Source organism: Equus quagga, chromosome 13 (assembly GCF_021613505.1).
Source record: "Equus quagga isolate Etosha38 chromosome 13, UCLA_HA_Equagga_1.0, whole genome shotgun sequence".
In the NCBI taxonomy this organism is placed as follows: Eukaryota; Metazoa; Chordata; class Mammalia; order Perissodactyla; family Equidae; genus Equus; species Equus quagga.
Window position 1 is genome coordinate 45,094,155 of NC_060279.1, and position 25,676 is coordinate 45,119,830.

Here is a 25,676-nt window from a genome sequence, read left to right on the forward strand (position 1 = left end):
GGTAGCAAGAGGTTGGGAAAGCTGGGGAGACCATCACCAGTATTCAAAGTAAAAACAAAAGTTTACTGTAGGTATGTACTGCTCCACTCTTGGCTAGAGAAGTTGTGGGATACATGCATGTTTTGTGGAAACCTGGAATTATGTTATGTTCGGTTCTTTTTCTGGGAGGCCCCAACACCCTAGTTGCTTTTTTAATCCACTGAAGTGTGTGAGTTGTTCTTGGCCCCAAGGGCAAATATATCTGTTGGGATGGGTAATGGAAAGGTCAGATGTCAAGTGCCCCAGCTATTGATCATTTGTAAGAGAATCTGGGTAGACACCTCCCTGATCAACTCTTGGTCAATGTATATGTTGACTCTGGCCTTAGAGACTTTCCAGAGACCCTAGATTACAAAGAACCATTTTGAGAGGCTGTGGTTTCCTCTGCTATTTTCTTGATCAATTTCTTTCTACTGCTTTCTGTCTTTCTGTAATTTCTCAAAGTTTCTGGTCTACTGATGGAACCTTACCTTGGTTTTCAGTGTTGTTATTGTTTCAATCTTAAAAGTATACACATTACATTAATTGTGTGTGTGTAGGGTAGAGGTTGGGGATGTGTATTGCCACTTGAGAGGGATCTTGAGATGAAGGGTAGGCTAGATAGACTTATTCAATTTGTCATATGGAACCAAACATGATGACTAAGTTAAAAACCCTGTAATCAGGACCCTAACCCACTTAAGAAATTGCCTTCATTAAAATGAATAAAGTTTTATTAAATAAGAACTGACCATAATCTTTGCTTTCCATAGTTCCTTATGAGAGTGTAAATTTAATCAAGTATTTGAAATCTTTACATGGAAGCTGTGACTCCTGGCCTAGTGTTGGGAGCCCACCTCCAAGTGTAAGCTTTGAGTCGTAAGAATGGGTACCTATAGCTATCGAAAAGGCAGGAGGAAGATTAGATTCCAGGAGTAATAGACTCAAGACTCCAGGTTGATTCAACGTGGGACTGGCTTGTTACAGAACTGAGAAACAGCTTTTTATCTCTGAAGTTTTAGACTTATTTAACATTTCATATGGGCATTTTAGATTCGAAATATTATTATCTAGTATAAAACAGTGTTACCACACAAAGGGCACGATCTGCTTGCTGCAAGACAAAAGCCAGTCGTCAAGAGGCAAGTTGGTGGCAGACAAAGGGCATTTTATCACAGCTTGCCAGCAAGCGGGAAGATGGCCAACTAATGTCCAAAAGAACCATTTTAAGTGGGCACAGAATCTTGAAGCAGTTATACAGGCCAGTGGGTTACAGGGGAGGGAGTTAGGAATGTTGACCCTCTGGTGTTGCAGACTGGGAATGGCTGCACTAGATCTTTCAGTTGTCATTGAGGATGGCTGTCAGCATAGACTCTCTGTTCGGGGGTCATCACAGTCCTAAGGAGCTCAAAATAATGAAGTTACTGTCTTATTGCAGCTGGGAGGTATGTGTACAAGCGGGGGTTATAGAATCCGCAGAGCAGTTGGATCTCCTGGAGGGTAGTTACCCAGCTGGGTTAGTTAGTCAGAGGTCATTCAAAGTTACAATGTGGTTTCTTTTCTGTAATATGGCTTCCCTATGTCAACCTTGTGTTGAGCCAGTATCAAGAGTGCTTTATATTTTTCTTACTTCTTAAGATGCACAGTCCTCGTGAACAGTAATAGGTATATCACTGAAGTATTATAGTTGGAGCATTAACAGGATTTAAATTTTGTTTCTGTACAGTATAATATTAGGTTCTCATTTTAGGCTTTATATTAGAAAAGCCAGGTATAACAGAATATTCATAGTAATGTAATAATCACAAGAGTTTCAACATGGTAAAAAAGTGCTGGTAGGCAAGTATGTATTTGGATTTCAAATAGTATCTAATTATTCTTATCAGTATCAAAAGATCCTGTTATTGCATGTGTCCTTATGTTTCATTTCTTTTCTTTTAGGTCTCTTTTATTCAAAACCTTGTATTTTGTGTAGAAAGAGTTTACCGTGTGCCTGACTTTGGTGTCTGGGAAAGAGGAAGCAAATATAATAATGGCAGCACAGAGCTACATTCGAGGTAATTTGTTGATTTCTGAGTGTTTTTTAAAAAATTTAAATGTGTAGAATTTGAATATGAATAAAAATCAGAAGTATTAGATTGGAACTATGGTTTCTATGTTAATTTTCATCTTTTTTTTTTTTCTATATGATGCAGATGAAATTCACTTAAAATTAAAGCTAAGGGTGTGCTCTCAGTGCCCATAAACAGATGCAGGAAAGGCACAGTGTCCTTCCCAGCCTCCCAGGTGTCAGTCCACGTGCAGCAGCCTCCAGTCCACGGCTTGGACTTTCTGCTCAGCCACGTGGTTTTCTTCTTCCCCTTTACCGTGATGCTCTTTGAAGAGTGAAGTACATTAAAATTGCCAAACACCAGTGTATATACATTGCATGTAAAATTCCCTTCCAAGTTATAGAGCTGATTTTTCTCCTATTCAGAGATACTTATACCCTTCCTATAAGACGTAACATTCATTGTTTTCTGTAAGAGGTGTGGTCAACATCTTGAGCTGTGGTTTAGGGGGTTTGAATAAACAGCAATAGTTGATGACTGATGTTAGTAGTTTATCACTTTCCTTTACTCCTTAGGGTTAGGGAAACAGCTTTAGTGACTAATTGCACCTTTCAGATATTCTAAGTTTTTGCCCAGGAGGTGATCTTTTAACTAAACAGTGTAGCTCAATTAGTCTTATCCATTTCACACTAAAAGATTTAAGAATTTAAAGGCGATGACCTATAGGTCAGTTTAGGTCGTTGAGACTTAAATGAAGTGGAGAAACAGTTTAGAAAACACTGGTTAAGAGGAATCTACACTTCTCTACTTTCTTGGATAGAAGAACTAATCACACACAAAAAATTAGGCCAATTTAGTTGTTATGTAAACGAAAAACTGACTCCAGATCACTAGCTATGTATCCTTTCTATGCTTCAGTTTCTTCATCTATAAAATGAAGATGATAGTTTCTACTTTATAATGTTGTTATAATGATTGAGTTAATATTTATGTAAAGCATTTGAATACCTGGCATAAGTAAGCACTAGGATACAAATGTACTCTTTAAGACTATTTTGATAACAAAGCTTGAAACAAAAAGGACTTTTTGGTTAACTCTGGTTAACTAAAATACAAACATTTTTCTATAAGTTTTATGATTCATATGAGGCATTTTTATAATACACAGCAGAACAGTAGCAGTCAGTGAAGTGGAGAAATAATTTGTGGGAAAGTTCAGAGCAGACATTAAACAAATTCTGACAAATATTAAAAATAGGAAGATAATGTTATGTTTCAGCCATCATCCAAATTACATTCTCAAGATTCCAAGTTATCAGTCAAATTACAAGAAAGAAAGTGGATTTGATTAGAAAAGGTGATTTTACCTTTTCAGCATTTCTGATTTATCAGACCTCTTAACTGCTTTTTTTTTTTTTTTTTTTTTTTTGCTGCGGAAGATTCACCCTGAGCTAACATCTATGCCAGTCTTCCTGTATTTTGTATGTGGGTCACTGGGTCACTGCCACAGCCTGGCTGCCACTGAGTGGTGTAGGTCCACTCCGGGATCCAAACCTGGGCTGCTGAAGTGGAGTGTGCCAAACTTAACTTAGGCCGTGGGGCCAACCCCTCTTATCTGCTTTTTAATAACCATTTAATATATGCCAATGTTATCCCACTGACATTATTTTCAGTATGAAATATTTGGAGTAGGGGTTTTTCTGTTTATAAAAACTGTGTTAAACTCAGAGTGAGCCTTGGGTAAAAGATACCATTAATGCTAGAAAGTTAAGGTGTTGGAAGGTTTCTAGTGAAAAAAACAGAGTCTCCAAGTTGTTTTCTTGTAACTAAGATGCTAATCTTTAGATTGAATCATTAAGGATTTTATTTCAAGGCTTGGAGGATATGAAGTTCTTTGCTACCTTTTGCATGCAAAATTAATCTTAATTGTAGCAGATCAGTTATATTCAAATGGATGGGAAATGAAATTTGCCGTTTAGATTTGGATGATGGGTTTTATACATTTAACATTGATCTTCTAATTTTCCATGGTATAACACTTTACAATTCCCCAAAAGAATTTTAAACATTTTCCTTTTCAAATGTTTCTGAGCTCAGATCTCCACAAGCCTTTTTGGGTCTGTCACCTCTGGTGCCAAAGGAGTCTGTTTTGAAACTGCAGCAGGACTCGGCGCTCATGGGCACAGTGATAGCAGTGGTGGTGGGAAGCCAGTATCTTTCTTTGCTTAGGCCTGGGGAGTAGAATGTAGAGCTGCTACCAGTGAGGGATTAAGTCACACCTTTTAATCTATTGCTGCTGTAAGACATCCCAGAACTATCTGTGCCTAGTTGGATCTGATCTTTATTGCTTAATGCAGTATCCTTGTTACATCTTTAAGCTGTTCTCATAATTTCAGACAGCCTGAAGTAGTGTACAATAATTCTTGCTATAAGTACGCCGTTTGCCTTCTTGACTTTCTTTGCCATTCTCCTTCTATTTCTATACTATGCAGTCCTGCTTAGCAGGAGTCAGAGAAGGGACAGAGTACACTCTGACTGTTGCCTTGGTGCTCACTAGGGCTTTGGCCAAAGTAACTGGCTTGGTGAATGTCCCTTTCTTCCCTTACCACACTGGGCACATCCCTTCTAAGCTGCAACTTGATCAAAGAAGATTCCCACCCGGGTCCCCCAAAACACACACATAGTATTCTGAGGTCAGAGGCTCCCTTTTCAGCATCCATGCTCAGTGGCCCTGCAATAATTGCAGTCTGTGGCACTGTACAGTTACAGAATAAATTTTATTTAGGTCAAGCAGGGAACATCATTGCCCTTTATACCGGAGGAAACTAAGGTTTAGAAGGTTTAGTGCTCTCCCCCCAACCCTGCCCTTAAATGATACAAGCCAGTAGGTGGTAGAACTGGAACTAGATTCCAGGTGGTTGGCCTCCAAATCCAACCGCTGAAAGTGGAAAGTTTCTACTCTTTCATGCTGAATTTTCTTCTTCTCCCCAAAGCCCCAGGACATAGTTGTATATCCTGGTTATAAGTCATTCTAGTTCTTCTATGTGGGACGCCACCACAGCGTGGCTTGATGAGGGTCGTGTAGGTCTGTGCCCGGGTTCCGAAGTGGAGAATCCTGGGCTGCTGAAGAGGAGTACACGAGCTTACCAACTCAGCCAGAGGGCCAGGGCCCCTCACATTGTATTTTAGAGTCTTAAAAAGTTATTCTAAAGTTTGAAAGAACAGTAGGGTGTATGCTCTCTGTGAAACTGTGGTAAGTTTCAAGGGTATCTTTGTTTAGTACTCAGTACAGCTTGATTCAGCTTAATGCTTTGGTCAGACCTTGTTGATCTGCCCTTTTCAGCCCCAAGTTTGCTGGTATCCCTTTTAGTCCAAGTTTTTGAATTATTTAGTATTTCTTAGATAAGTCTTAGAATTTTTTTTCTGAAAGATGATCTCATTACATTTATCTGAGCCCAATTCTAGCAGCAGCCTCATGCTTTTCAGGGCTGTAGTGAAAGGATCTGTTGCTCTAAGCTCACTGTGATTTTCTTGAAATGTTTCCTGAGCAAGTGTTCCCTGTTCTCCTGATTTTTCTGTTGACTTGACTTTCCTCAAGCAACACGCTCGTTTCAGTTTCTCCCAGGGTGTCTGGAACTGTCAGATAATTGTCCTCTTTCAGGACAATGTTCAGTCTCTAAGTCTTTTAATAAATGCCAGTATATTTTAAAATCCTATATTATTTGATTTAATTACATTTTCCTTCATATATCCTTTTGGTACCTATTTATTGTAGCACTAATTCTTAACTCCCAAAATTACGTATTCAAGTAGTCTTCTCAGCTGCTCCAAGTTTAATTAAAGTATTTTAGTCTTTATATTTCCCCTTCCTCATTTGTGTAAGGATAGTCATACACCTTGGGACTACCTTTAAACCAAAACTCTTTGTTTTTGAGAAGAGATGAGTCTTCTATAAACTGTGAATTGAATGCCAAGCCTAACTTTGAGTTTTTTGGCTCTTGGGAAGCAAAAAGGAAAATGGTACTTAATAACTTCGTAATGTGGCTATATGCTCAAATGGAAAGAAAAGTTTCTGAAATGTTAACTCCTAAATAGAACTTTCCATTTAACAGCATAATTTCCTTTTTTACTTTGTTAAATCTTGTATTTGCAGTGTAAAGAAGACTATAGAAACAAAGACAATTTAAATCTGATTTTTCATGGTTTTTTCAATGGTTTTATGTTCTATTATCTTGCCTTTTTCAATAAAGAAAGGCATCACTAAAATATCAGATAAGTAACCATCATGTCATTGTTTAAGATGCTTTTAGTGACCATTTTATTCCGTACACTGCTTGTTATTTGAAGTAACTACGTAGTCTTCTTAAGTCATTTTTGATGTTCCAGTCATTGAATTATGATAGAAGCAACTATCCATCCATTCTGCTTCATTTTATATATTTTTGCCATACCGAACAGTTCCTGAACATCCATGAAAACTATAGTACTGTAAAGTCTTTGTTCTTTCAGGAAGTATGATTGGGTGCTCAGGGAGTTAAAGCATAGTGTTAGTGAGCAGGAGATTGTGAATTTAGTTCCCATGCATGCCAATTAATTTTTTCAATTCCATGATGAGTTATAAATCATCTGGTCCAAACCCATCATCTTTCTAGAAAAGCTTCGATTTATGCAATCAATCACTTTTATTACAAACTATCTCCCTAGCAAACGTTGCTTTATTTTAGCCCTCTTAAGTGAATGTTGAGGTAACACCTTGCAAGAATCAAATTGGTGAATGTTCTACTGATAATAGTCACCTAATATTAATATATTCAATAACTAAGTATGAATAATGTAATTTTCTGAGAATGTCCTGTGCTAATAAATATTTTCAATTCTTACAACATTCTTTTATTTGCCAGTAGAATATAAGATCACATTAGGAGTGTATTTGAGTTTCTAAATAGCTTGCTGTTGCCAGAGATTTAAATAACCAGTGTATTCATGAATTTCAATTAAGTCCAATTATTTAACCAATTGCATTGGGAAAGAAAGTTAAAATGGAAAGAATGCCACATTTACTCTAGTCCAGGTACAGTGTTCGGTTTTTTGTAACACTTCATTTAGAAGGCAATTTCCAAATTGCTTCCTTACGTATCTTAAAGATGGAGGCTTGAGTGGGCTACATGGTATCTCCTCCAGTACAGAATTTCTTATGTATTTGCCTTTTGAATAATTTATTTCTTCTCACTTCTCAAAATACTACAAACAGTCTTCATAATACATGTACCTCATACTGTAAGTGGAGGTTTTCTGGTGTTACTCAGTTAAATGCAGATAAATGTTTGTGCATTGGGGGCTTTAGGGGAACTCCTAGGACATCAGGAACACATTCTTAAGCAAGAAAACCAGTTGACAGTGAATTTTTTGCATGAACTGTCAGAATATATGATTCCTATGGGCTCTCCTAACCCTTGGGTTCAAGAGTCTAGAATTCTTGTGCAGGTACTATTTGGTTTCCATTTGGAGTATGCAAGGCTAACTATGATTGGCCTGCTTGTTCTGGGTACGTGATAGAGTTAGGAACCTGACTTAGGTTCTCTTCTGGTTACCTATTGTTGCAAATAAACCACCCCAAACTTAGAGGCATAAAACACCAACAATATTTTACTATTATTAGCTCTCATGGTTCTGAGGGTTGACTGGGCTAAGCTAGGTGGTTCATGCTCAGTGTCTCTTATGTGTTTGCCATCAGTTGTAGCTGGCGTTGGAGTCAGCTTGAAGGCTTCCTCTCTCTGGCTTTGGAGTGTTGACTAGAGCCTTGGCAGGAGCTGTCTGCCAGAAGACTTATGTGAAGTTTTTTCATACAGACTTCCTCACAACGTGGTGGCTGGGTTCCAAGGTCCAGCGTCACAAAAAAGAGAGCCAGCCAGGGGCTATGTCCTAGCCCTGCTATGACCTAGCCTCAGAAGTCGTGCAGTATAACTTCCACCACATCCTATTTGTTAGAGTCAGTAAGACCAGGCCATCTTCTAGTGAGGGGAATAAGACTCCACCTCTTGATAGAAGTGTCAAAGAATTTGCAGACATGTTTTAAACTGGCGTATATTTTTCACTTGGACTTGATTCCTTCAGGTTCTAGGCCTTATCATTTCTCTAAAATGACTTTGGATATGAAAAGAGACTGCTGCCCTTGTCTTGAGTATACTAGCAGTACCAGCTGACTTGTCATGGAATTTGTTTAACCTGTGGAAGCATCAGGCACTTTGTTCACTACCAGTGAAATACGGGGCTGCAGATTTGAAGCGGTAGGCCAATATCTTAAACCCAGATTATTGGCTCATTTGTTCTTGAAAATCAGGGCAAAACGGTCAGCATAGATTCTAGTAGGGAACAGAGTTTTCACCAAAGAGAAGGTCAGGATGCATTTGAAATCCACTACACTTCATCTTTTGGGACTTTAGATTCCTCATCTTAAAAGTAGAGGGAGTTAGCAAAAGAAGTACAAGACTTGTACATTGGAAACTACAAAAAATTGTTGAAAGAAATTAAAGACATGCAAAAATGGAAATATATCTTTGTTCAGTGTAATGTATATCAAAAACCCAACTATCTTTTTTGCAGAAATTGATAAGCTAATCCTAAAATTCACAGGGAAATGCAAGGGAGTATTATGTTATAAGACCCTGAAACTTACTTTAACATTCTATTTTAGCTGAATTTTTTTGGCACCACTGTGGGAGGGGAAGCAGATAGGGGCATCACCCCATTACTGCCAGGTGGGAATGTAAGGCTGGGTCTTTTGTTGACACCCAAGATGGAGACTCTTCATTACTGCTGGGTCTGGTTGGGATGTCTAGTTCCCCGGTAGGCTTCCATTGATACCTGCCTGGCTGGGAAAGATAGGAGTGTCTCATTACTGATTCCCAATTGGCCTCTACTTAACATAACAGGGAAAGGGTATGGCCTGTTTATTTTACTTTTTGGAGATTGGCACCTGAGCTAACATCTGTTGCCTTTTTTTTTTCTTCTTCTCCCCAAAGCCCCCCCAGTACATAGTTGTATATTCTAGTTGCAGTTCCTTCTGGTTCTGCTATGTGGGATGCCACCTCAGCATGGCCTGATGAGTGGTGCCATGTCTGTGCCCAGGATCCAAAGCAGCGAAACCCTGTGCCTCCTAAATGGAGCACACCAACTTAACTGCTCGGCCATAGGGCCGGCCCCAGGGTATGGCCTCTTTACAGCTGGGCATTAGAGAAAGTCCTGACGCCCCATTCGACCTCCTCTGATGCCATCGCAGCAGGAAGGGTTGGTTCACTCATTGCTGATGAGCAGGGGTGGAAGTCTAGGCTTTCCATGTGATCTCCACTGACACTGAGGTATGAGGGGGAGACTTCTTATCATTCCTTGGGAATGAAGGTCTTGGCTTCCTCCTTGGACTTATCTGACACCACACCATAGCTGAGAGGGTTGCAGGTTGGGTGCAGTTCCTTATTATAGACTCAGGAATGTAGAAGTCTAGGTTTAACCCTTTCAGGAGTGGGTGGGGGTAGGGGCCCAGGGTGTTTTTGTTTTTGAGTGGTTATTGTTTAAATTTTAAACTGTCTAAATATTGAGTGGTTATTGTCGTATTTTGCTAGGCTTCCCTTTTCTTGGTCCTTTGGCTAGAGAAAGCAGGCTTTTATTAGGGCTTTTCTGTGCGCTTACTGGCATTTTCTGGTTGTTGGCTTCTTCAGCTCTGAGTCTGGTATATAGGAGGCAAAAAGGAAACTCAGGAAACTTACCACAGTATTGTTGCTAAAATCCTAAGGTTCCTAACCTAATAGAAAGTCTACCTTTCTATCTTTCTGAGGCTTTTTATTTTTGTTTATGTAATATCTAGTGTTTTTAGTTGTACTTAGTGAGAGGAATAGGGAAAATTATGTCACTCTACCTCCCCATCCATGTATTTTAAAATAAGTTTCCCATCTCTTTACTATCCTGTAATAAAAGTAATGCTTACTTGAGAACATTTCATGTAAACAACTCATTGAAAATGTAGATAACGATGATTTGAATAGCTTAGAACAGTAGTTCTCGAATTTAAAGTGCATGCAACTCCCTGAGGGCTTTGTAACACTGATTATTGGGCCCCCATTCCCAGAGAAGAGTGAGAACTGGCATTTCTAACAAGTTCCCAGGTAATGCTGCTGCTCTAGGGACCACACTCTGATAATCACTCCTTTAAAGAAATGCTGAAATCATGACAGAGCATTAATTTTAAATGATGCTAATGACATACGAATTTGCTTTTAATAAAAACAAAATATTGCAATAAATAAAATAAACTGGATATTAGATCTAAAATATTTAAAGGTTGAGAAGATGCCTGTGTCATATTTTTAATGAAATTTGGGTCTTCCCATTTTCCAGCACTATTGTATGTGGCATTTGAGAGGCCAAAGGAGTATACATTTTATTACAAAGAGAAGAATATAGCAAAAAATGAGAGGTATGATGATCAGTTGTTTTGTGAGCATAAAGTAATGCCTATTTTATTGGACTCTAAGCAAAGAGTATTTGAATGAGTATATTAAACCACACTCTGTGGTAAGTGTATGATGTGTGAGATCTTTTTTTAAGGTTCAGGATTGACGTCAGAAAAGCTCTTTTATATTGATCTGAGCTAATGATGCCCAAGTTGATTATTACTGTGCACATATCATTATAATATACCTTCCTCTAAAGTTCATCTTTTTTTCTCCTGAAGTTAGTGGATATAAATGATGCTGGAATTAAAACTACTCCCATCAATAGAATGACCATTTGCCTGGATCAAGGTGAACTTAGAAATATTTTTCCCGGAAGATCACTAACTATGAAAAAGAAAAATTAAAATAGTGAAATGTCAGACTGAAGGCTCTTAGACATTATTCTTTTTACACTAGCTATAAGTGTTAATTAAAAGACTTCCTTGTGAATATTCATCAGATAATTGTTCTTATTTTGTAGCCAGTTGTATCAGAATTATAAAGCATTTCCTTTTCTCTTTTAGCTCTGTTGGCTTAGCGAAAGCAGCTCTGGAAGCAATTAATGGATTCAACCTCTTTGGCAACCAGGTAAAAAAAATCAGCAATAGCAACAACAACTTTGATTATTTTAGTGAATTACGTTTTTAATTAATTTGGCCATTCATTAACCAAATCACTCCTGATGATCAGAGAATGTCTGAAATTTGTGTAGCAGCCCATGGTTGAGCAAACTTTCCTTTGAATGTGATTTGCCATTTAAATTTTAGTTTTCTAACAGAAAAACATTGCTTCCTTTAAGAGAAAAAATGTCTTGATAAAGAATTCTCATTTTCTTTGTCAGTAATTTTTCCCTCAAGTCTTTTGTTGAGCTTTCACAATTTTAAATATTCCTAACCTTATATGTCATATATTTTCCTTATTAGTGCTCATGTTGGTTTCAATTTAATGTATATCAACATATATTTCATGTAGAAGGGAATTTGTATAATGTGTGCAGCCAAAGAATTGTATGTACTATGTACCTCAAATCTTGAATTTAAGAGTTTCAAGTTGGAGTATCATAGAACAACTGCCTTTCTTCCTCTCCTTACGTCCACAAACTCTCTTCTCTTCTCACTCTAACTTCCTTTTGGAGCACGGACTCTGGTTCCATCCATGACATGAAGAGTAGAGAATGACCATAGACATGAAAAGATGGGGAAGAGGAGAGCAGTACCTCATTTTGGGTGCCCAAGACTAAATTATCCACTTCATACTCTTCCTCCTCTCTCAAGACCTCTAACTGGAGAAATGGAGAGAAAAGAGCTCATGGGGATTTGGGGAGTATGAGCCTGTCAAAACTCATGGTTATTAATCTTATGCCTCTCCTGGAGATTCTTGGTGCCTCTGGCACTGATCTCTTGGCTTATATCAACGTTTCTCTCTCACTGGAAAAGTCAACATACTCATGAAAATCCTACATCTACCTTTCAGTACTTTTCATTTCCTTTTCACCGCTGCCTCACTCTCAATACATTTATTTAAATGTGCATGTATATGTGTATGTGTGAATGTGTGTGTGTGTGTGTATGTGTGTATGTAATATATATGTATCAGAGAGAGAGGTAGGTAGGAAGGAAAAAAAGGAGTATGAGGGTGACATGGCGTAAAGGAATGGTGTTTTAATCATTATTTGCAATAGCTGAGATACAGAAACAACGTAAGTGTCCATTGATGGATGAATGGATAAAGAAAATGTGCTGCATATATGTGCAGTCATGCACTCTGTTGCGATGTTTTGATCAACAATGGACCGTGTATATGATGATTGTCCCATAAGATTAGTAACATATGGCATAGGTGTGTAGTAGGCTGTACCATCTAGGTTTGTGTAAGTACACTCTATGATGTTCACACAATGACAAAATTGCCTAATAACGCATTTCTCAGAACATATCCCTACCATCAAGCTATGCATGACTGTACAATGGAGCATTATTTAGCCTTAAAAAAGAATGAAATCTTGACATTTATGACAACATGGGTGGACCTTGAGGGTATTATGCTAAGTGAAATAAGTCGGATAGAGAAAGACAAATACCATATGATCTCACTTACATGTGGAATCTAAAAAGACAAAACACCAAGCTCATCGATATAGGGAACAGATTGGTGGTTGCCAGAGGTGGGGGGTGGAGGATAGGGAAATAGGAAAAAGGGGTCAAAAGGTACAAACTTCCAGTTATAAAATAAATAAGTCATGGGGATGTAATATACAGCATGGTGACTATATTTAATAATACTGTGTTGCATATTTGAAAATCGCTAATAGAGTAAATCTTAAAAGTTCTCATCACAAGAAAAAAATTTTGTAACTATGTACAGTGATAGATGTTAACTGGACTTATTGTGGTGATCATTTGGCAATGTACACAAATATCGAATCATTAATGTTACACACCTGAAACTAAAACTAATATACTGTTATATGTCAATTATACTTCAATTAAAAAAAGAAGAATGGCATTGTGTTCAGAGCCAAGACACCCACTGTATGCTCTGTACTCCCACCAATGAGTTCTATAACTTTGGCTAGTTATATACCTGTCTCGGCTTCCTCATCTAAAAAAATAGAGATAATGATGCTAGGACCTAACTCAGAAGGTTTTCACCCAAATAAGCTTAACATAGTGCTTGGCAAAGATTAAGCCCTCAATAAATGTTATTACTTGTTATTATTAACGAAGTACTAGTCATACTAAAGAAGGGAAATGAAGAGATTGGACTGAAAAACCTCTAGAGTATCTCAAGGGGACTGAGAGGAGTCACGGACCAAATCAGTAGTGTTACAGCAGCAGTCTGGAAAGATGCAGGTCTTGTCCTTCTGCCTTCCGTGGCACATCAAATAGTGAGCTGAGTGGAGTTTCGTGTCTAGGTTAGATGTTATAAAGTAGTGGTCAGCTCTTTTTTGCAGTTGTTCCCTCTGCTCAAATGTACCTGAGTCTTAGTGTGCATACATATCTACTATGCACTCCCTCCGCATACATATATGCCCACACATATATATGGTACCTTTCCTAACTACCCATCTTTCAGGGCTCTGTCTTCAGCTTGCTTTTCCTGGGAAGCTTTCATAGACCTCTTAGCCATAACTCTAAAAGCACTGAATTGCTTTACTGTGCTTTCTGATTCTGAGTTATAAATATACTGCTGGAATTGTTCCTTCGTGATTTCTCAGTCTTGGCTGCACATTGGAAGCATTTGCAGTACTGATAGCTGGGCTCTACCCATATAGATTCTGATTTAATTGGTCTAGGGGGAGGCCTTAGCCTTGAGATTTTTCCAGACTGCCCAGGAAGTGTAATGTTCAGGTTGAGACAAGGATGAGAACAACTGCTCTAAGCAGAGTTAATATTGACTTTGGTTAGCTCATATCCATTTCCAGCAGAGCTATGTACCAAATGTTTGCTGAGTTGACTATTCCTTGAGTATTTCAGATAGAAATATGGACAAATAATGTCTTAGTCCTTTAGCCACACGGGTGTCACATGTTGCAAGTAGAGCCTCTCCATTTTCCCTTTTTTTGGATAATGTCAAGAGTATCCTAGTTTTACCAGTTCCCTTTGATCTTTGTTTCTGATGTGGAGAATTACAGAAACCTGACTTTGAAAATGTTAAAATTCCCATCTCTACAGCAGTTAAATTAAAAATGTACCTGCTAAACAGCACGTTTACAAGTGCATATGATCATTTTAGTGTTTAATCATTTTATTATATTGCTCTATGTACTTCAATGGGCTGTGGTCTCACTAAAAGTCAGTGGCTTGGAAAAGAACTGATATAACAAGGAAATGTTTTTATTCAAATGAAAACCCAATGAAACCTCCTGAAGATTTGAGGGATTTTAGGTCAGATGAGTATTCTGTTATTTCTGAAGACTGTTGATAGAGTGTTTCAGAAGACCTGATCATGTATCTTTAACTAAATTAATCTAGAGCTTTGAAAAAGTACATCTCCTGTTGGTGGCAACTCAAAGAGTCTTAGATCTTTGGAGCTGGAAGGGCCCTTCTCTCAAAATGAGTGGTCACAGAGTTGAGGTGTCTTTTCACAGGTCATGCAACAAGGAGGCAGAACAAGAATTAAACCAAAGCCACTTGGTAATGAATGTGGAATATCAACAGTCAATACAGGAAATCTTAGATCTTGAATGAATTCTACCTTTAGAACTGTGCATTTTCTGTGAAAATTTTTAAGCCATTTTCTTCTTTTTTTAAAACAACGTAATGATTTGATATTTGTATATATTACGAAATGATCAACACAATAAGTCTAGTTAACATCCAACACCACAAATAGTTACAAATTTATTTTTCTTGTGATGAGAACTAAGTTCTTTTTTAAAATTTATTTATTAATTTTGAAGAAGATTAGCCCTGAGCTAACATTTGCTGCCAATCCTCCTCTTTTTGCTGAGGAAGATTGTCCCTGAGCTCACATCCGTGCATATCTTCCTCTATTTTGTGTGAGATGGTGCATAGGTCCACATTGGGGATCCAAACCAGTGAACCCCAGGCCGCTGAAGTGCAGCGTGCGAGCTTAACCACTATGCCACTTGGCGGGCCCCTGTGATGAGAACTTTTAAGATACACTCTCTTAGCAACTTTCAAATATACAATATGATACTGTTAACTGTAGTCACCTTGCTGAATATCATATCCCCGTGACTTATTTCTTTCCTAACTGGAAGTTTGTACCTTTTGACCACACCATTTTCTTTTTAATTGCTGAACTTCTGAAGGAGGTATCCACTTGACCAACAGCCTGAAAGGCTTACCTTTTGTCGTTTTTGTGCTTCAGTGTATGAGATAAGACAAATGTTAATTTTTATTTTTATGGAAAATTGTTGGGTGGAATAAACCTTTAGCTTTGATAATGATTATGTGTTCCTATGCTTCCTTTCTTCTTTTTTTTTTTAAATATCAGACTTGCCTTATTATTCAAGGGAAAAACCTTGTCATTTAAATCTTTCCTTTGAAACCAACTTATTTTTCACAAGTTATTTTCTTTGGCAGAAAATATCTAAGAAGAAAATGTGATAAAATAGCCTGATTTCTTCAGCAATGTCTATAATAAAGGCTAATTTGGAGCATTTAGAAACATACTCATATAATCCTCGATATGAGAATCACATATTTCATCATGGTTTCAAATATATTCTCTATAAATATAGTGACATGTATCAATGTTATTTAAGTGATATTTGACAATATTTAAATAATATTTAAATAAATTATACTTTACACTCAGCAAATGTCATAGACATGCTCAGCAACAGTTTTGTGGTTCTTGGGTGTGAGTCTCAGCTCTGCTCTTCTGAAATCCTGAGAATTACCACTCAGGTTCATCTCTCTGTGTAGTTTGAAAGTTCCTTTAACAGTACTCCAGTAGGATTTTCTGTAGAGAAGAGAAGCATGGCTTGTGAGAGGGGCTGCTGGAAGCTACTGTTGGGTCAGTAAGTAAAAGTTGACTATTTACATGCCCATTGCTACCACAGCCATGGTGCAGAGGGATAATTCCCATCAGTAAATATCCTTTCTTTAAGAATACTGCTCTCCAGGTTCTGCCGCAGAGCTAAAGAACAGCTTAATGCTGAACTGGGGAAGAAAGTCTCCTGATCATAGTTTTGTGGTATGATTTTGCTTTCAGAAGAATAGAAAAGATCGTATATGGTAGATAAACTGACTAGTTTCATCTTGTTTTATTCTTTGATGCTAGAAGGCAGCAAGCCCATTAGCTCAGTTTCAGAAAAGTGATTAATGGGGAAAAGAAAGGCCCAGACAATGGTTCAAATCATTTCACTTTGAATTGAGACTAAAGAGATCAGCAGTGTCTTATGGTCATAGAAATCACCCTTGGCCTTAGGTACCATCTCAAATGTGTTTGTTGTGGTTATGGAAACTGGGGTAGATGGTTCAGTGCAGCTTTTCCCCACCATTGGAATGCAAGGCCCCATGACAGTGGTCAGGTTGAATCATCTTCTAGTGTGTTTACTCGAAAATAGTCATAGTAACTCAGTTTGGGAGTAAAATTTGAGCTGGCAGTCTTAAAGTATGCTCTTTAGATGGACTCAGGATATTATGGTAGAGTTGTGATGATTTCAGGAAATGGAAGATGAAAATAAAATATACAGAGTTAATCAGATACTCTGGAGTGATGTATACATATGAAACATCCTTTGATATGCCTGTCTTTAATTGGAGAAATCACAATACTGACAAATGAGCTGAGGCCAGAATCTAAAAGGTAATGACTAGAGAAATTGCTCATGTTATGCAAAGCGTTCAAAGCAATGCAGATATATCTAACTTCCTTTGAAATTTGCAGGCCTAAAATTAATGTCTGATGATTTGAAGCTGGTGATAATTAATTCCATATGTAGGTTCTCTTTGATGACTTTTTAAAAAATTTGCTTCTGAATAGGAATGAGTGCCCATGGCCTTGGGTGAATTTTATCTTCCTGCGAATCTGGGCCATATGCCTAATGCATGGTGTATATATATATTTCGCATGTGTGAGGAAGATTGGCCCTGAGCTAACATCTGTTGCCAATCTTCCTCTATTTATGTGGGATGCTGCCATGGTGTGGCTTGACGAGCGGTGCTAGGTCCGCATCTAGGATCCGGACTTGTGAACTCTGGGCCACCAAAGCAGAGTACACAAAGTTAACTACTACGCCACCGGGCGACCCCAAGCATGGGATATTTTTTTAAGAGCACAGGCTCACAATGTAAGTTAACTAGCCTTTGCTCTCTGTTAAAATACAGTAATATTATGAGATTATTTTTCCCTTTGCACATATTTCTTAGAGGCTGACAGAGGAAGAACCTGAACTAATACTTTCATGAATTTAGATAATTAAACCATTCATTTGTGGCCAGAAAATGGAAGTTGGCTTGTTTATATTAAATAATGGTAAGAATTCCAAATTTGCCATTTCACTTCATTATTTATAAATTACCCTACTTAGATTATATCTTTTGAAAATTCAATTCAAGGCAGACTGATTTGGCATGCAATTAACTTTACTAATTATCAGCCTAAGGATAAATTATAAGTCTGTTATTTTGTGTATTCACAGGCTCCCAACATCTTGTACCTATTCATTTTTCTGCTCTTTGTTCCGACTACTCTGCCTACTCCCCTTTCCCCAAAAATTCAGATCCCTGGCTCTGATCCTCACCTTCTGAAGTATCCCAGGTTCCTATTTTGTTTTTTTCATGATTGTTATTATTCTCTCATCTAAGCCACTCACTTGGTACATAATCATGTTTGTTGGTACATAGTCATGTATTGCCGTGTGCAGTCTTTTTGTGTTGTTTAATAGTCATCTGGTTAGGACTATATTGCCTAGGTCAGCTCCTTGAGAGCAGAGGTCAAGTTCTGTCTTGTTTTCCTCAAAGCAGAGAACACATTACTCTGACATTGGCAGATACTGCATGAAGCTTTGTTGAGTTCAATTTTGTGAGTTGAGATGAGAAGTAGGAAATTTCAAATAATAGAAAGGACAGTTTAGCATTAGTCTGGTTGTTAAGAGACGGCCTCATTCCTTGTTCATTTATTAATTTACTTGTCAGAGTTAAACGAGATTTAAGAGATGACATTATGAATGAGAAATCCTTCTATTTTATGAGCTAATACTCATGTATGAACATGAGTTATCAGGAAAAATGTACATATCATGAGTCTGATATTTGGATCTAGGGTCTAGTACTCCTAGACTTTGAACTTCAGTCTAGGTGATTGGGTGATTCAAGGTATTTTAGTTTCAGAGCGAATGCATCTTTGAAGTTGGTGAAAATTGGGATAATAGTTCTCTTCTTCCTTTCCTCTTGTCTTTTTCTCAGTATTCTCTTGTAATGGAAGTAGTCTTTGTATTCCAATTTCATTCTCTGTTTTCAAAATATTTAGCTGCCCAATAAAAGAACAAAGACATGTTTACTTAGGACTATGCTCTTGAATATGGAATGCACTAATGGCTAAATAGTAAATTGTTTTTGACTTGGTTAGCAATCCAATTGACATTTTTTGTTATACTTATTTTTCTGTTCAAGTTTTTGACTGTTACTTGAAAAATATTTTTTATTGTGGGAAATTGTATAACTAAATGGTTAAGGTGTGTGCTTCTGTGTTAGAGACTTGATTTTGAACCCATGCTCTGTAAACTAAGATTTAGCATCCTTTTCAGTACAATGGGGTATTAATAATCTACATATTGGGGTTAAATGAGATAACTCATGTGGAGCATAAAACACAGTACCTAACACACGGTGAATATTAGCTAATATTATTTGCGTTTTTATTATTTGAGATTCTCCTATCTCCATGTTTTAATCAAGTAGTTTTTATATCTATAATTCTAGATTGTATCTAAATTTGCTTAGTTTGATCATATAATCAACCTTCTTTATCAGGACTGTACAGTTCAGATTTTGTGAATTCAAATTAGTTCTTTATTCCTTGTCAAAAATGTAAGTAAGCGATTTGTATTTTTATTAACATAAATATCCTTAATTGATTAGTTATAATTTATAAGAAAACTAAGAAATAGGGAAAATGTAAAAATAGCATTTTTTATGATTATAAAATTAATATTTATTGTAAGAAATTTGATAAATACTGAAAGTATAAAAAATTAAAATCTTCTGTAATGCCGCTCTCAAATGCAACCATTGTTTGTAGTTTTGTGTAATTTCTTACAGTCAAAATGCCCAATATTCTACAAGTCCTTTTTTCTTAATTTTGGAAATATTTTTCTCTTTCTCATTCCAGGGCTGTTCTTGGTCGGTTATATTTGTGGATCTCGATGCTCATAATCGCAATAGGCAAACTTTGTGCTCACTGTTACCCAGAGAATCAAGATCTCATGTGAGATATTTTTATAATAAATTAATATGAGCTATCATTTATGATTGTTACGTAATTTTGTTTACTTTTCTAAGAACGTGCTCTAAAATGTTAGAGGTTGCCAGAAAAGATGAGAACAGAGAACAGATGTTGCCACTCACTCCCCTGGTCTGTGGATGTCTTGTTCAGGATGTGAGCGGAACTGTGGACAAAGCTGCTTTGTTCTTTGAGTCTTTGGTAGAACAATAGAAAGATAGATGTATATTTTTTAGGAGGAATAGCAACATTATACCAAAATGAATTATTTTGTCATAGAATATTAGAAAAATATTTTTCGTAATTTGTATTTCTTTTGAATAAAAATACTTTTCATGCTTCTTTTCTCTCATTTGAGTCACCGTTTTTTTTTTGTCAGATAAACTTTTATATGGCTATAGTTCTCAAGTGCAGATTTTTCTAGTGGTTACATGTGGCTCTATTCTTAGAAAACACCCAAAATGGAATAATTTAATTATTTTAAGATAAGTATTTTATAGAAGTTATGTGAGATTATGATAAAAGAAAAACAAAATCCACAAATGACCAAATAATAATAATATAATATCCACTCATTCCACTACTCAATTATAATCTTAGGGTGACAACATTTGTGTTTATATGTTTGTATATATTTTTATATATGTATATAGGATTTTAATTTTGTAAAACTGGGAGAATATTGTTCATAATGTTTGATAGCCTGGTTCTGTGAGTGGATGTTTCCATATCAATAAATGTTTCTTCAGTATGTAGTTTCTTCTACAACTTTAATGGCTGCTAATTTACTCAGCTAATTATTAGACATTTAGATTGTTTTGTGTTTTCCAGTATTATGAACAAATTGTTATGATAAACTAAGTTGTAATGACTAATTATTGGTGTTAAATTTTTACACACTGCCTTAATTAATATCTTAAAGTTTGAGTTCAGTGTTGAACTTTGAAAATACTCCTTATTGCTGAATAAAGTTTTATCCTCTCTGTGAGGTTTTACCATATAAACGTCTATCTGTGCTTTGCTGCACAGCGATCTCTCTATCAGTTAGTGACTTTTATTGACTCATTTATTACTTATTTACTTATTTATTCCTTGTTTATTGACTTATTTTTATTGGCTTTTCATCTCCATGATTCTCCTTGGGCTGTGTTGATCATATCACTACAGGCACTTACAATTCCTTCGTTTTTTTATTGCCACCAGAACACAGATGCTGCCCTGCTCCCCTGCATCAGTTATCCTGCATTTGCCCTGGATGATGAAGTTCTCTTTAGCCAGACACTTGATAAAGTGGTTAGAAAATTAAAAGGAAAATACGGATTTAAGCGTTTCTTGAGAGATGGCTATAGAACATCATTGGAAGATCCCAACAGACGCTACTACAAACCAGCTGAAATTAAGGTATCAAAAAATATTCCATATCACATAGCATAAGAGAGTGATCAAAAGGACCGATTTGGGAGACTGACTTCTTGGGTTTGAATTCTGGCTCTGCTACTTACTAGCTGTCTGGACTTGGGCGAGTTAATTAACCTCTGTGTTTAATATTCTTCATTGGTAAAGTAATAGTACCTACTATTATTGGTCCTATTACTGAGGTTCTTGTGAGGATTAAATGAGTTAATATATACGAGTGCTTACATCACTCCAAGCACATCGTAAGCACTTGATAAGTGTTAGCTCTTACTTCTAGTGAGGCCCATTTGCTCGTGTGGGGCTGTGTTTATTCATCAGGTGAATGATTCTTCCTTTGCACTTTCAGTACTCTGCCTGCCTGTCTCGTACCATTTGTCTCATATAAGAGAAAATATCTATTTGTGATCCAGCTTTCAATCTATTAAGCAAATGCTCTTTTTTGCTGTTTCGCTTAGACACTTCCCTTTGAAATACAGTCCTCTAAATAATTAGTTTCAAAATATTTTATATTTCAAACACACATACATACCCTATATCTAGGTTTATATCTGTTTTTTTTTAACTTTTTATTAAAATTATGATAGTTTACAACCTTGTGAAATTTCACTTGTGCATTATTGTTAGTTATGTTGTAGGTGCACCACTTCACCCTTTGTGCCCTCCCACCACCCCGCCTTTCCCCTGGTAACCACCAATCAGTTTTCTTTGTCTATATGTTTAACTTCCACCTGTGAGTGGAGTCATACAGAGTTCGTCTTTCTCTATCTAGCTTATTTCACTTAACATAATACCCTCAAGGTCCATCCATGTTGTTGTGAATGGGACAATTTTGTTCATTTTTACAGCTGAGTAGTATTCCATTGTATATAGATACCACATCTTCTTTATCCAATCATCTGTTGATGGGCACTTAGGTTGCTGCCATGTCTTAGCTATTGTAAATAATGCTGCGATGAACATAGGGGTGCTTGGGACTTTTGGAATTGCTGATTTCAAGTTCTTTGGATAGATACCCAGTAGTGAGAAGGCTGGGTCATATGGTATTGCTGGGTCATATGGTATTTCTATTTTTAATTTTTTGAGGAATCTCAATATTGTTTTCCATAGTGGCTGCACGAGTTTGCATTCCCACCAACAGTGTATGAGGGTTCCTTTCTCTCCACAACCTCTCCAACATTTGTCACTTTTTGTTTTGGTTACTTTTGCCATTCTAACAGATGTAAGGTGATATCTTAGTATAGTTTTGATTTGCATTTCCCTGATGATTAGTGATGATGAGCATCTTTACATGTGTCTATTGGCCATCTGTATATCTTCTTTGGAGAAATGTCTATTCATGTCCCCTGCCCATTTTTCGATTGAGTTGTTTGAGTTTTTGTTGTTGAGCTATGTGAGTTCTTTATATATTATGGAGATTAATCCTTTGTCAGATATATAAGTTGTAAATATTTTTTCCGAACTAGTGGGTTGTTTTTTTGTTTCAATCCTCTTTTCCCTTGCCTTGAAGAAGCTCTTTAGTCTGATGAAGTCCCATTTGTTTATTCTTTCTATTGTTTCCCTCATCTGAGGAGTTATTCTGTCCAAAAAGATCCTTTTGATACTGGTGTCAATGAGTGGAGTGTCTCTATTCTCTTATCGAAGACTTATTGTTTCAGGCCTGATCTTTAGGTCTTTGATCCATTTTGAGTTTATTTTGGTGAATGGTGAGAAAGAATGGTCAATTTTCATTCTTTTACATGTGGCTGTCCAGTTTTCCCAGCACCATTTGTTGAAGAGACTTTGTTTTTTCCATTGCAGGCCCTCAGCCCCTTTGTCTAAGATTAGCTGTCCATAGATGTGTGGTTTAATTTCTGGGCTTTCAATTCTGTTCCATTGATCTGTGCACCTGTTTTTGTCCCAGTACCATGCAGTTTGGATTACTGTAGCTTTGTAGTATGCTTTGAAGTCCGGGATTGTGATGCCTCCAGCTGTGTTCTTTTTTCTCAGGATTGCGTTAGCGATTTGGGGTCTTTTCTTGCCCCATATGAATTTTAGGATTCCTTGTTCTATTTCTGTAAAGAATGTCATTGGGATTCTGATTGGGATAGTGTTGAATCTGTAGATTGCTTTAGGTAGTATGGACATTTTAACTATGTTTGTTCTTCCAATCCATGTGCATGGAATGTCTTTCCATCTCTTTATGTCATCATTAGTTTCTTTCAGGAAAGTCTTGTAGTTCCCGATGTATAGGTCTTTCACTTCCTTGGTTAAGTTTACCCCAAGGTATTTTATTCTTTTTGTTGCGATTCTGAATGGGATTGAGTTCTTGAGTTCTTTTTCTGTTAGTTCGTTGTTAGAGTGTAGAAATGCTACTGATTTATGTACGTTAATTTTATACCCTGCAACTTTGCGGTAGCTGTTGATTATTTCTAATAGTTTTCCAATGGATTCTTTGGGGTTTTCTATATATAAGATCATGTCGTCTGCAAACAATGAGGGTTTCACTTCTTCATTACTTATGTGGATTCCTTTTATTTCTTTTTCCTGCTGAATTGCTCTGGCCAAAACCTCCACCACTATGTTGAATAAGAGTGGTGAGAGTGGACACCCTTGTCTTGTTCCTGTTCTCAGAGGGATTGCTTTCAGTTTTTGTCCATTGAGTATGATGTTGGCTGTGGGTTTGTCATATATGGCCTTTAATATGTTGAGGTACTTTCCTTCTATTCCCATTTTATTGAGGGTTTTTATCATAAAAGGATGTTGGATCTTGTTGAATGCTTTCTCTGCATCTATTGAGATGATCATGTGGTTTTTGTTTCTCATTTTGTTAACGTAGTGTATCACATGGATTGACTTGCAGATGTTGAACCATTCCTGTGTCCCTGGTTTAAATCCCACTTGATCATGGTGTATAAGCTTTTTAATGTATTGCTGTATTTGGTTTGCCAAAATTTTCTTGAGGATTTTTGCGTCTATGTTCATCAGTGATATTGGCCTGTAGTTTTCCTTCTTTGTGTTGTCCTTCTCAGTTTTGAGGATCAGGGTGATGTTAGCTTCATAGAATGTGTTAAGGAGTGCTCCATCTTCCTCAATTTTCTGGAATAGTCTGAGAAGGATAGGTATTAAATCTGCTTTGAATGTTTGGTAGAATTTTCCAGAGAAGCCGTCTGATCCTGGACTTTTATTTTGGGGGAGGTTTTTGATTACTGTTTCAATTTCTTTACTTCTGATTGGTCTTTTCAGATTCTCTCTTTCTTCCTGCTTCAGTTTTGGGAGGTTGTAAGAATCTAAGAATTTATCCATTTCTTCTAGGTTGTTCAATTTGTTGGCATATAGTTTTTCATAGTATTCTCTTATGATCTTTTGTATTTCTGTTGTATCCATTGTGATTTCTCCTCTCTCGTTTCTAATTTTATTTATTTGAGTCTTCTCTCTTTTTTTCTTAGTGAGCCTTGCTAAGGGTTTGTCAATTTTGTTTATTTTTTCAAACAACCAACTCTTTGTTTCATTGATCCTTTCTGCTGGTTTTTTTTGTTTCAATTTCATTTGTTTCTGCCCTAATTTTTATTACTTCCCTCCTCCTACTGACTTTGGGTTTTTTTTTGTTCTTCTTTTTCTAATTCTGTTAGGTGTCATTTGAGATTGCTTATCTGAGTTTTTTTTGTTTATTTAGGTTAGCCTATATTGCAATGAATTTCCCTCTTAGGACTGCTTTTGTTGCGTCCCAAATGAGTTGGTATGGCGTATTTTCATTTCCATTTGTCTCCAGGTAATATTTGATTTCTTCTTTAATTTATTCAATAATCCATTGTTTGTTCAGTAGCATGTTGGTTAGTCTCCACATTTTTGCCCCTTTCCCAGCTTTATTCTTTATTCTTGTAGTTGATTTCTAGTTTTATAGCATTATGATTGGAAAAGATGCTTGCTATTATTTCAACCCTCTTGAATTTGTTGAGGCTTGCTTTGTTTCCCAAGATATGGTCTATCCTTGAGGATGTTCCGTGTGCACTTGAGAAGAATGTGTAACCTGCTGTTTTTGGATGGAGTGTTCTATATATATATATCTATTAAGTCCATCTGGTCTAATTTTTCATTTCCTATAATTCTTGTTGACTTTCTGGATGATCTGTCCATTGGTGTTAATGAAGTGTTGAGGTGCAGTGTCCCTTTTATCATTATAAAGTCCCCCTCTTTGTCTCTCTTTATCTGTTTTGCTTTGAAGTCTACTTTGTCTGATTTAAGTATGGTGACACCTGCTTTCTTATGTTCATTATTTCTTGGAGTATCGTCTTCTATCCCTTCACTGTGAGTCTGTGTTTGTCTTTGGGGATGAGATGTGTTTTCTGGAGGCAGCATATTGTTGGGTCCTGTTCTTTAATCCATCCTGCCACTCTGTGTGCTTTGATTGGAGAGTTCAATCCACTTACATTTAGAGTGATTATTGAAATGTGGGGGCCTAACGCTGCCATTTTATCACTTGTCTTCCGGTTCTCTTGCATTTCCTTTTTTTCTCCTCCTATGATTTTTGGACTGCCAATTTAGGTAGGTAGATTTCTATATTGGCTTTCTTCTTATTTGTTATTTGTGTCTTTATTCTTGTTATCTGTTTAGTGGTTACCATGTGGTTTGTATAAAACGTCTCATAGATGAGATAGTCCATTTTCTGATGGCCTCGTATTTCCCTAGATTAACCCCTTCCATCCCTTGCCTCTTCCCCTTCTAGGTTGTTATTGTCAGATTTTTTTTTTCTTCCTTCTAGTGTTGTGAGTTTGTGGTTAGAATGACAGGTTTATATTTATTCTTG

General features: G+C 36.8%; 1 protein-coding gene across 8 annotated transcripts in view; it reads left to right on the plus strand.

Moving 5' to 3' along the window:
- Positions 1-25,676, plus strand: part of PHKB (phosphorylase kinase regulatory subunit beta) — a 219,435-nt gene that overhangs the window by 67,439 nt on the left and 126,320 nt on the right. For all 8 annotated transcript variants that reach the window (XM_046680401.1, XM_046680400.1, XM_046680402.1 and 5 more), the window contains 4 exons: positions 1,960-2,075; positions 11,083-11,146; positions 19,367-19,462; positions 20,681-20,878. In XM_046680401.1, coding sequence (XP_046536357.1) covers positions 1,960-2,075; positions 11,083-11,146; positions 19,367-19,462; positions 20,681-20,878 — 474 coding nt within the window. The remainder of the gene's footprint in view (positions 1-1,959; positions 2,076-11,082; positions 11,147-19,366; positions 19,463-20,680; positions 20,879-25,676) is intronic.